General features: G+C 39.7%; 1 protein-coding gene across 2 annotated transcripts; it reads right to left on the reverse strand.

Moving 5' to 3' along the window:
• Positions 1-290: 290 nt before the first annotated feature.
• On the reverse strand, positions 291-11633 carry L3HYPDH (trans-L-3-hydroxyproline dehydratase; the record flags this gene model as incomplete). Of its 2 annotated transcripts, none has more annotated exons than XM_079699547.1 (5): positions 291-416; positions 5195-5332; positions 5575-5697; positions 8203-8372; positions 11126-11633. In XM_079699547.1, the coding sequence occupies 5 exons, from the start codon at positions 11631-11633 to the stop codon at positions 291-293; spliced, it is 1065 nt and encodes a 354-aa protein (XP_079555673.1). The 2 variants fall into 2 exon arrangements, with proteins under 2 accessions (XP_079555673.1, XP_079555672.1); XM_079699546.1 differs by having other exon boundaries at positions 5168-5332.
• Between the last annotated feature and the right edge of the window lie 1010 nt (positions 11634-12643).

The raw sequence follows: 12643 nt of genomic DNA on the forward strand, positions 1-12643 counted from the left end.
AGTAATTACCACAGAGGAATATTTAAAAGTAACAAGAACTAAGGTTTTAATTTTACCTGATATGTTAATAATTAGAAAAGTATTCTGCATTTTGTATTCTATAAGCAATATTTATACCAATACACATGTATAAATATGAGGAATAATGACTTTATATTTAACCACAGTGTATTATTTTAAGAAGAATGTTAGTTGGCTTACATGTACAATTTGGATACAGTTTTCCAAGTAATTCAGAGAGAAATTACGTATGATAACAATTTAAAGAAAGCCCTTAAAAGTCATATAAGTCATTTGAGAAGAAATCCATCCCTCAATGGGTCATCATCTTCTACTATAAAGCTTGCTGTACCTGTGTAATGGGCTTGTCCAGATACTTCCACTATAACAGCTTTAAAATCACCACATTTTACTTCCTGAAAAAAGAAGGTGATAGGAGAATATCAAGATACTGCCCTCATAGTTTATCTAGCCTAAAAGTTGTATTCTCAGTTTTTATCATTTTAAAGAGAACCCAAGAGTTAATCATATAGGCAATGGGAGGTTTTTAAGGTAAGTGACTGGATTTGTGTTTTTGATTTAGTTTAGCTGTAAAGTAGGGAACAAATTGGAGAGGAGAGAGACTAGAAACCCAGCAATCTGTTAAGAGGTAACCTTAATTCATCAATTAAATCTAGAGACAGGAGGGCAGTTTTTAGAGAATGGAGAACAAAATATAGAGATACTTTGGAGGCAGAATTGATAGACCTGGGGACTGATGTACGTAGGAGGTGAGGAATAGAGATGAGTTAATATGACCATAGTTTCTAGCTTGGAAGTGAAGCTGGCGCCACCATTAGCTGAGATGGGGAATGAGACAGGAAGAACACATTTAGGAAGGGAGAACTTGTAAACAAGTTGAGTTGGAGATATCTCTGGGACAATCATCTTGAGATGAGTTTAGTGGACAGTGTCAGACTCAGGAGAGAGGCACAGGTAAGCGTGGTAGGGATGAAGCTTTGGGAGTCATCATTACTGGGTGGTTGAGAGTTGAATTCACTCTCACGTGGGTGAAACTGCCCATCTGCATTAAATGTTTGCCTAAGAGCAAGAAAATATGGTGGTTAACAGTACAGGCTCTGCTCAGAGGGAGCCACATGCATAGCCTGGCTCTGTTACCTGTCTGTTTGACCTATGGCAAATTATCTAAACTCTAATTCTCCATTTTATCACTTGTGAAAAAAGGATGATAACATTACTGACCTCAGAGGATTCTTGGGAGAATTAAAAGAGACGGTATATGTGAAGTGCTTAGCTTGGAAACTGACACATAGTCAAGCACCCAATAAATGTTGTCGATTATTATTTTGTCTTGAGTCTCAGACTTGAAGATAACGTATTCCAAGTTTTTGCATATAACATAAATGGTTTGGTATCCCATAAGATCAGCGTATTATATATGAATCCCTAACTTAAAGCAAATTCTATATTCAGAAAAGAACAAACTTTAAAAACAGCTACATTAGGATATAAAAGTCTTTATTAGGATAAGTTATCTGCTATATTAAAGGACTCTTTGTGAGTAGATTCACTTATTAGATGCAATTTAATCATACTACAGTAGATTTTACTTACTACTATGAGTAAATTCATTAATTAGCTGTTAGCTCATTTATAATTTGATTCCATTACAAAAATACTTTCCACAACTTTTCAGGACTTTCACATCTTATTATATAAAATGGAACATTCCTATAGAATAAAAACAAAAAACTTCCAAACCCTAATTTAATGGTTCTCAAACATTTTGGTCTCAGGATCCCTTTATACCCTAAGATTTGAGGACCTCACCCACCATTACCCTGATACCAAAACCAGACAAAGACACTTAAAAAAGAAAATTACAGGCCAATATCTTTGATGAATATAGATGCAAAAATCCTCAACAAAATATTAGCAAACCAAATCCAAGAATATATAAAAAGGATCATACACTGGATTTATACCAGGGTCACAAGGATGGTTCAACATATACAAATCAAGCTGGATTTATACCAGGGTCACAAGGATGGTTCAACATATACAAATCGATCAATGTGATATACTACATTAACAAAAGGAAAGACAAAAACCACATAATCATCTCAACAGATGCAGAAAAAGCATTCAACAAAATTCAACATCCATTCATGATTAAAAACTCTCATCAAAGTGGGTATAGCGAGAACATATCTCAACATAATAAGGGTCATTTATGACAAACCCACAGCTAGTATAATACTCAATGGTGAAAAGCTGAAAGCCTTCCCACTAAATTTAGGAACTAGACAAGGATGCCCACTTTCACCACTTCTATTTAACCTAGTATTGGAAATCCTAGCCATAGCAATCAGACAAGAAAAAGAAATAAAAGTTATCCATATTGGGAAGGAAGAGGTAAAACTGTCACTATTTGCAGATGACATGATACTCTATATAGTGAACCCTAAAGTCTCCACTCTAAAACTATTAGAACTAATAAATAAATTCACCAAGGTTGCAGGATACAAGATTAATATACAAAAATCGGTCACGTTTCTAAACACCAATAATGAAATATCAGAAAGTAAAAAACAATCCCATTTAAAATCAGGTCAAAAAAATAATACCTAGGAATAAACTTAACCAAGGAGGTGAAAGACCTATATGCTGAAAACTATAAAACACTGATGAAGGAAACTGAAGATGATTTAAACAAATGAAAAGATATTCCATGCTCTTGGATTGGAAGAAATAATATTATTAAAATGGCCATACTACCCAAAGCAATCTACAGATTTAATGCAACCTCTATCAAAATACCCAGGCCATTTTTCACAGAACCAGAACAAAGAATCCTAAAATATATATGGAACCATAAAAGCCCCCAAACTGCCAAAGCAATCCTGAGAAAAAAGAATGAAGCTGGAGGTATAACCCTCCCAGACTTTGGACTATACTACGAAGCTATAGTAATCAAAACAGCATGGTATTGGCAGAAAAACAGACAAATAAATCAATGGAACAGAATAGAGAGCCCAGAAACAAAGCCACACACCTATAGTCATTAAACGACAAAGGAGGCAAGAATATACAATGGAGAAAAGACAGTCTCTTCAATAAGTAGTGCTGGGAAATCTGGAAGAAGAGAACATAGGCACTCTTTGACATAAGTAGTAGCAATATTTGCTTGGATCTGTCTCCTAAGGCAAAAGAAATAAAAGCAAAAATAAACAAATAGGGCCTAATTAAACTTAAAGGCTTTTGCACAGCAAAGGAAACCACCAATAAAACAAATAGACAACCTATGGAATGGGAGAAAATACTTGCAAATGATGTGACCAACAAGGGCTTAATTTCCAAAATGTACAAATAGCTCATACAATTCAATATCAAAAAAACCAAACAATCCAATCAAAAAATGGGCAGAAGGGACTTCCCTGGTCGTCCAGTGGTTAAGACTTTGCCTTCCAATGCAGGGGGTGTGGGATTGATCCCTGGTCGGGGAGCTAAGATCCCACATGCCTCAGGGCCAATAAACCAAAACATAAAACAGAAGCAATATTGTAAGAAACTCAATAAAGACTTAAAAAATGATCCACATCAAAAAATCTTTTAAAAAAATGGGCAGAAGACTTGAATAGACATTTTTCCAAAGAAGACATACAAATGGCTAACAGGCACATGAAATCGTTAGAGAAATGCAAATCAAAACCACAATGAGGTACCACCTCACACCAATCAACATGGCTATCATCAAAAAGTCTACAAATAACAAATGGTGGTGAGGATGTGGAGAAAAGGGAACCCTCCTATACTGTTGGTAGGGATGTAAATTGGCGCAGCCACTATGGAAGACAAAATGGAGGTTCCTCAAAAAATTAAAAATAGAACTATCATATGATCCAGCAATTCTACTCCTGGGTATATATCTGAAAAAATGAAAACACTAATGCAAAAACATGCATGCACCCCAATGTTCATAGAAGCACTATTTACAAGAGCCAAGACGGGAAAGCAACCCAAGTGTCCATCAACAGATGATTGGATTAAAAAGATGTGGTACACACACACACACACACACACTGGAATATTACTCAGCCATAAAAAACAGTGAAATAATGCCATTATTATGGATGCTATTATTATTATTAATGTGGATGGAGAGAATATTGTGCTTAGTGAAAGTCAGACAGAGAAACACAAATACTATATGATATCACTTATTTGTAGAATCTAAAAAATAATACAAATAAATGTATATGCAAAACAGAAACATACTCACAGATATAGAAAACAAACTTGTGCTTACCAAAGGGGAAAGGAAAGAGAGTAGGGACAAATTAGGGGTATGGGATTAACAGATACAAACTACTATCTATAGAATAGATAAGCAACAAGGATATACTGTATAGCACAGGGAATTATACCCAACATCTCATAATAACCTACCATGGAATATAATCTGCAAAAATACTGAAACACTATGTTGTATACCTGAAACTAACACAATATTGTAAATCAACTATGCTTTAATTTTAAAAGATTTTAGGACCACAAAGAGTTTTTGTTTATTTCAGTTATATCAATTAATATTTGCTATATTGGGAATTAAAGATATTTGTTAAGAACCTGCTGTATAAAAACAGTAAATAAAATTCTAAAATTCAAAAAAAATAAAGATATTTGTTCATTAATGCATTTAAAAATAATAAACCAATTACATTTTGTCATAAACAACAAATTTTTGTGAAAATAACTATATCTGCCAAAACAAAAAAAAAATTAATGAGAAATATGGCATTTTTTACATTTTTGCAAATCTCTTTAATGTCTGGCATAACAAAAGGCAGCTAGATTCTCGTATTTGCTTCTGCATTCAATCAGCTGGGATATCACCCATCACGTAGCTCCGGGAGAACTCCACTGTACATTTGTGAGAGAATGAAAGTGAAAAGGAAGCAACGTCTCAGTATTATTATGAACACATCTTTGATTTTGTGGACCCATGGATAGGACCCCAAGGTCCTTTCCACACTTTGAAAACCAATATCCTAGCTGAACGGAAGTTTTTTCAGGCCTGTCTTAAAATTCTCTTCTAAGAGCTAAGTGAAGAAACTTATCTAACACCCACCTTAGGTCTCCACAGTCTCAAAAGTAACATACTTACAAATGAGAAGCTAAGGGTGCCACTCACCCTCACAGCCTTCCCTGTGAATACTGAGCCGGTTGCACTGCTTTTAAAGGCTCTGGTCTGGTTCAGTTCTAGAAGCCCTTTGTGATACTGCAGAGCAATTCGGGCTGTCACTCCTGAGCCGGTAGGACTTCTGTCAACCTGTTGCGGAATAAATGAAGATGAGATGTTCACAGTGTTCTAGTTCCATATTACCTGGCTGTGTGCCTAAAAATTCCAGTTTGGAATTCCCTGGCGGTCCAGTGGTTAGGACTCTGAGCTTTCACTGCGGGGGCCAGGGTTCAATCCCTGGTCAGGGAACTAAGATCCCACAAGCTGTGCAGCACAGCCAAGAAAAAAATAAAAATAAAAATAAATAAAAATAAAAATTCCAGTTTTAATACCTGTTCATCTGCAAACACACAGATGTTGGTGGTTGGTTCCTCACTATAAGCGTCTTTTCCATCTGTTAATATAGTTCCATATAGAAAGGCAAGGTCTTCGCTGTCAGGATGATTAATTTTAAACTGTAAATAAAATAATTATCAACCACACATAAAATAAATATTTTCATTCAAACTTATCTTTTAAATAACATATATGGGGTACTCTTAGACAGGGGTACTCTTAGACATAATTTTTCCATCTTTATCATTTAAAAAATATTTTTGGGGTCACAGCACTAAATACTAGAAATTATGTTTTTCTCTAGATGAATAAAGATAGTTTTGTTGGAAGTTATGATTCTTATACTTTGAGCCCTTTCTAAGGAAGTCAGCCTGCACATAGCCTCTACTAAAGGAACAGTCCTATTTTATACACATACCTGCCAAAACACATACTCTTTGAACCACTGACCCCAGCATTGACCCCAGGATGGTCAATTCACAGGCCAGCCATGGCTGCTCAAGCAGGAGGAGTTAAGGCAATCCTACTCTCACCCTCAGGAACTTGAAGGGGATAATGTTGAAAAAGCAAGCAATGAGTATCTAGAGCTGAAATTAATACCACTGATAGATACAAGAACTGTCAGAGGCCATGAGCAAGCAAAAAGTATAAGGATGCAGAAGCTATTAGGTAAGAGAAACAATTGGATGGGTAAAAAAAGACTTATAAAGGATGAAGTCAGTATCATAAAAAGCAGCAGGTACACACAGAGAGAAGCAAGCACTGGCAGGGTAGCTAGGTCACGTCAGTGGTAAAGCTTGGTCAGGTCCAAATGTGCAATGCTTCCTGAACTTGGGAGGTCTGGTTGTTTAACTTCTGGATTCCTGTAATGCCTGGTAGCTTGGCTGAGATTACTATAACCTTACTTCCATTGTATCCTTACAGTTAGTATAGTCCAATACCACTTACCTGTCATTTAAAGCAGTTGAAGAGATTTGGATTCTTAAAATCCAAAGAGTCCATCTATAACCCAGTTAAAGAGGCCCGTATATTGGATCTTTGTTCTCTGACCTCTTAAAGCCCCTATGCCCCACCTCCACAATAGCACCAGTACATCACACTGCCCACACGGATGCTTCCCCCACTAGACTGAGCTCCTTGAAGGTCGTGGGGTTTGTTCTTCCTCTGGGTCTCCAGCATCTAGCATGGTGTCCGACATACAATAAGTCCTTGGTAAATGTTTGCTAAAAGGACAAAGATGAATTTATTTTATATTTACTTTAGCTCCCTCCCCCCTGGGCAAATGGCCTTTGCCTAAATCTGCATTAGCAGTATGAATAATCAGCGGTTCACAAAGTAGTCCTACTGCCTGCTTCATCACTGACAGAACTACTCACATTTTTTTCAGAATCCTTCCTCCCTCAAAGTCTACCCCTTGCCACCTTGGTGAGAAGTTCTAGCTTTGAGAACTTCAAAATTACTCCTTTTATTAAGAAAACAATGCCTTTTTCTCTTGATTTTATTAAAAATAAGGTCAAATTATTTTGTGTCAAATTGTTAAACTATTAGCTGTCTCCTTACTGGAACAGAAAATGGATGTGAATTCAGAGTTTCAGAAGTTACTATGATAAAATAATTCTACCTATTGGTATTGACAGTCCTGGAAAAATGATAATTTAGAACAGGAATATGGTATATATTCATTTTGTTATTTAAGTTATTATGTTAAAATAAAGCCTCAGATATGTTAAATAGGCCCATAAATAATTAGTAGAAGTATATTAGATTCTATCTTTCCTAAGTTATTTTTTACTTAGAATGATAAATTCTCATATGCTAAAACATTTAAATATATATATGAGTTTTATATATAGATCCCAATTAGGTAAAATTGAGTTTTATATATAGGTCCCAATTAGGTAAAAAGGCACACTTGTGCTAGAAAGGAAAGAATATTCTAGAATTACTTATTATCTAAACTGATTTTATAACAATAGTTCTCCCAAGCCAAACTAGAGTTACTTGAGTGGTTATTTAAGTAACTTCTTAGCAATATAGGAAAAATTCACTAACTAGGAATTAATGTTCTCTGTGAAATAAGAGAAAGTCTGAGCAGATTTAATGAAATCTATTTTGTAAGCTATATTTTACATTCATTATTTTCAAGGTTTGCAGAATGACCACATATATCAAAGCATTTCAAATTAGTGGAATATTATATAATACATTTTCTATGTTTAAGTAACCACAAATTATATTATTATTATGTATTATTAAAGTTAATAATAGTTATCATTTATTGAACATTTACTATGGCTAGGCACTATTTTAAGTCCTTTACACATATTGACTTATTCTTACAACTCCCTATGAAGCAGGTATTTCATAATTTCCATTTACAGCTAGGAAAACTGAGGCACATGGAAGTTATGTAACTTGTTCAAGGTTATAAAAGCTACAAGTAGCAAAACTACAACTCCCAGGTAGTCTTGCTCTAGAGTCTAAGATTATAACCAGTGCCCTATTCTTAGTACTACTGATAATTTGAACTCAGAGGTATTTAATTTTCTGTATAGACATGTCATCTATATTCCCTCCATGTCACAGAGGAGGGTATCTGCTATGATAGCAGCATCTGTACTGACCTGAGCTTTCACTGCTTCTGTCACTGCACTTGCTGCATCCATGAGGTCCCTTGTCTTTGTGGAACAAACATCAAGTCCTAACTTTTCAGCACTAACAAACGCATAAAATGCGCCACCATATGCAATGTCCACCACCACCTTTCCATGACCGGGAACATCCACTAGGAAATCTAAAAAAGATATGTTTGAAAATAAGTTTGTTTTAGTATTTCAGCAATAAAATTCACAGCATTTTAAATATATGTGTATTTCTGGGGGTTGGGGTGGGGGTATTTTTTCCTATCGTAAAAAGGAATGGAGCAAAAATCCATTTTCAAAATGAGTATGCATCACATAATTAATAATAGACCTTTAGCTCAGTACATCTTTCTATTTTTAAGTTAATGAGGTTTGTATAAGTTTTAGAACATGAATGCCATGTTTTTCCTAAATCATACACACATATTTTGTTAACTATTCTGAAGATCTTTTCTAGAAAACATCATAGAGGCAGAGAGAGAGGAAATTCTGGGACATGAATGTGTGAAAACTATGAAGGAAAATGTAGGTGCCTCTCATGCAGATATCAAAAAAGGGGCCAGCCTGTGGAAGGATGAGGCTAAGTCAACCAACAGGGCAGAGAGGGGTCTCAAATTCAGAAATTAAGTTGTGAAAAATAAAATAGTTCTTGTATTACTGAGTTTGCACAGTGAGTCATACAAAGATACCAGGGGGCTACCAGTTAGAGTAGAACCACAGGACCCTTTTAACACATGATGTGTCAAAACAGAGCAAGTTTATAATCAAAGGAGTAAAACACACCTGTGGAACTTAAGAGCAAAAGTGAATCAAAAATGTCTTTATCTTGATGCTGATGCAACATGAAAAGCAGGTTTAATGAAAGGAGACTCAGGAAATAGATGGAAATGTGGGACGGCCAGAATGGGGAAAGCTAAGTGTGGCTTTGAAGTCCTCATGCATAAAATGGAATTGCTGTTTCCATCCTAAAGGGATTGTTTTGAGAATTCCATGTGATAACGTGTGGGGAATAGTGGGCACAGATTAGGAATACAATAAATTTTAATATTAAAGCCAAAAGTTTAACTTCCAACTGGAATAGGGCTCTTAAGAGGACAGATGTTTACATTTGCCAATCAGCATATTCTTCTCTGAATTTCATTTATTCACACAATATTCATTGACTGTGTACTGTTCTAGCACTTAAACACAGTGAATAAAACTAAAGAGTCTTCATTTTAGCTGGGTGGAGTGGAGATGAACTCAGCAATCCTGAGGTAGGGACTGTTGTCATCCTCACTTTATAGATGACATTGAGGCATGGAATCCCTTCCACAAGGTCACAGAGATGGGGAGGGGCAGAGCCGTGATCTTGGACACTATCCATCTGCCTTTTACGCAATTTTCAAAGTAGGGAGTTTAAGGATTTCATTTTCTTAATGGCTCAAAGTGACCATTAATGCCCACTGATTATATTATGGTCACGCAGTGATGCTTTCAGGAACTACTGTGCTTGTGGGGTTGGCTGCCCCTGCCCTAACCAACCCCAAACTATGATGTACGTAGTTGGTGATCCTGCTGCCACCTGTCATTTCCCACAAAATCTAGAGTGCTTCTAATCTGCTGCTGGGGTGGCCTAAGGGGAAATCAGGTAGCCAAGCTAGTTAACTGCTGAGGTTTTTAAAGATGCAATCCTAACATAAATTCCTGTCTCCCTCAAGTTCCCTCCCAATCCGGACGTGACACCAATTCTTTCTGGGAAACTGGCATCAGTTTGCCCAGTGGCATTCTTTATCAACTTGTGTGTTTCAGCTGCCTGAGGTATTCTAAGACTCTCAAACACCTGGGCTATTACTGCATCATTCATAACATTTATAATCAGGCTAAACTGGAACCCAAATCCACGAGGAGGATCAAGATCAAATTAACAGAATGATTTGCACAGCTGGAAGACTTTGAAGGAACGATAACCCTATTGCTGGATTGACTAAATTAGCTCCCAGCTCACTTCCAGTCAGACTACTAAAGCATCTTGATAGAATTCAGCCTTCGCTGATGGAATTTGTAGCAATCTCCCTCTTTGTTAAGGATGAATAGTTACAGACACTGTTTTACATGACATACAGGCTCTGTACTAGAGAACCCACCAAAGCCTTTTAAAGGCTCTGCACACCTCGAGAACTATAACTAGCAACCCTATATATTCTGCAGTCTTTCTATGTCTAGGAAGATGTTTTTTAAAAATTCTAAGTACCTTGCATACTCTCATTAAATCCTCAAAAAAACCTCAGTGAGATAACAAATGAAGATACAATGGACACGGAGGGGGTCAGTAATTTGACTAAGTTTGCATAGCTTTAAGGGGGTGTCAGGATTTGGACCCAGACAATGTCTGTACCTGTTCTTAAAGAATTAGACCAGCAACATCTGTATCTTCTCGAAAATATTTAATTCTTCCCCCAAGAACTGGGGAAGGCAATTTTTACAGATGACTTTTAGTAACGTGTTTACTAACTTGTCAGGGTGTAATGTGTCTAGCAATCATATTCTGAGCCAGCTTGGAGCCCCGGTTCTTTGCACTTCCCTTGACCCTAGTGGACCTTGCCTTATCCAACTGTGAAATCTCTAGGAATGCCTGACGAGTGGAGAATGAGGCGCTGAGTATGGGAAGCACGGAATTCTGTACCCCTCAAGACTCTCCCCAAGCCACAGACGGATAGATCTGCGGGGTAATCAAATTGCATGCACCATACAAATTCGCAAGGGCAAGGTGCTGACACACACTTGCAGTTATTTAGAATTACCTTTTTAGTGATTGTAAAGGCTTTGTGGGGTGGGTTAGTTGCGCTGCGTGGGTTCCAGCCCAGAGAGACAGTGTAATTAGTTGGGTCCTGGGCTGCAGGGCCGGAAGGGTCCCGCCGGTTACCTGTGGCCAGCGCGAAGGCCGGGACGCTGTGGAAGCGCACCGGGCCGCCACTGCGGCCGCCCTCGCACTCCACGAAGGCGGCCACCAGCCCGCACGGGCAGTGGATGTTGACCAGGGCCTCGCGGACGCCGGCGGGGGGCGCTGGCACCAGCCCGAAGTCGAGCGCGAACCGGCCCAGAGCCAGCACCGCGTGGCCGCACATGGAACTGTAGCCCTCGTTGTGCAGGAACAGGACGCCCAGGTGCGCGTCAGGCAGCTCGCTCGGCACCAGCACAGCCCCGTACATGTCCCGGTGCCCCCGGGGCTCGAACATGAGCCGTCGCCGCACGTGGTCGAGGTGCTGGCGCATGTAGCGTTGCTTGGCCAGCAGCGTGGGGCCGACCACCTCCGGACACCCAGCCAGCACGATGCGCAGGGGCTCGCCGCCCGTGTGCATGTCCACCACCGACAGAGCCGGCGTCCTCGGGTCGTGCGGAGGCAGCGGGGGCACAGCCGGCGGGCTCGCCATCGTCTGCGTCCAGATGGGAATCGACCACTGCCGGGCCGCTCGCGGTTCCAGCCGCGGGTCTAGCCGCGGGTCTAACCGCCTCCTCTCCGCCAGAGGGCCAGGCCGCGGCGCCACCTAAAGGGCGGGGCCTTCGAGCCGAGACCCGGAAGCCCGAGGCGGGGCGGGGCTTCGGAGCGGTCGCCCGGGTTACCAGGAGGCGGAGCCGTCGAGGCGGCTTTGGCCCGGATGTCCGGGCGCTGCGGTCGGGTCGGCTGATCCACGAACCTCTCCAAGGAAACCTACAAGCTGCCGATGGGTGAGTGATTGCAGAGGTCCCGGGAAGCATTTATCCTAGTTTCTGCTTCTTGCCTACTCTCCCAGCTCTGGGCCACAGCGGGTGGCCTCCGGATAGCGGCGAATCCTTGTCCCTTGCTCCCAGCAGCTCTTGGCCGGGTCGAGGTGGGATAGGGATAGTCTCTGCTCCAGACAAGCTGCAGCGGGGAGACCGACTGCAGAGGGGACGCCGGCTGCGTACTGGGGGAAAAGGCCAGGCCTTTGTTGTTTGTTCAAAATGTCACCTCAGTCCCTTTGTTTCGGTCCCTTTGTTTAACATTCCTGAGAGTTGACTTTACAATTTAAAGCGCGGGCGTAAGTGCAGGAAAACAGGAAAGGAAGCAGAAGCTAATTGCTGCTTAACTGTTGTGTCCTGCTTCAGCATCAAACGTTGAGTTTGGGGGGCCCTTCACAAAGGGGCATGACGGTTGCAAAAAGTAAAAAATCTAGACCTCCTTTACTAAAGGAAATCAAAGGGGAAAGTGAGCGTACAGTGGGAGCTAGGGTTTTTTTGGTCGACGGTAAGCTGTTGCGTTCAGTTTATCATACCGGTTTTCAGGCCTTGGATTTTGAGAAATTTTAGATTATTTACACTCAAATGTATTTATTATGCATCTGCTAGATGCAAAACCGGTATAGAAGGTTTCCAATTCTTTACCTTCTGCCTTCTCAAAAAATCTGAAACAACTCGTTTCCGT

This window comes from Hyperoodon ampullatus, assembly GCF_949752795.1.
Source record: "Hyperoodon ampullatus genome assembly, chromosome: 3".
NCBI classification, from domain to species: domain Eukaryota; kingdom Metazoa; phylum Chordata; class Mammalia; order Artiodactyla; family Ziphiidae; genus Hyperoodon; species Hyperoodon ampullatus.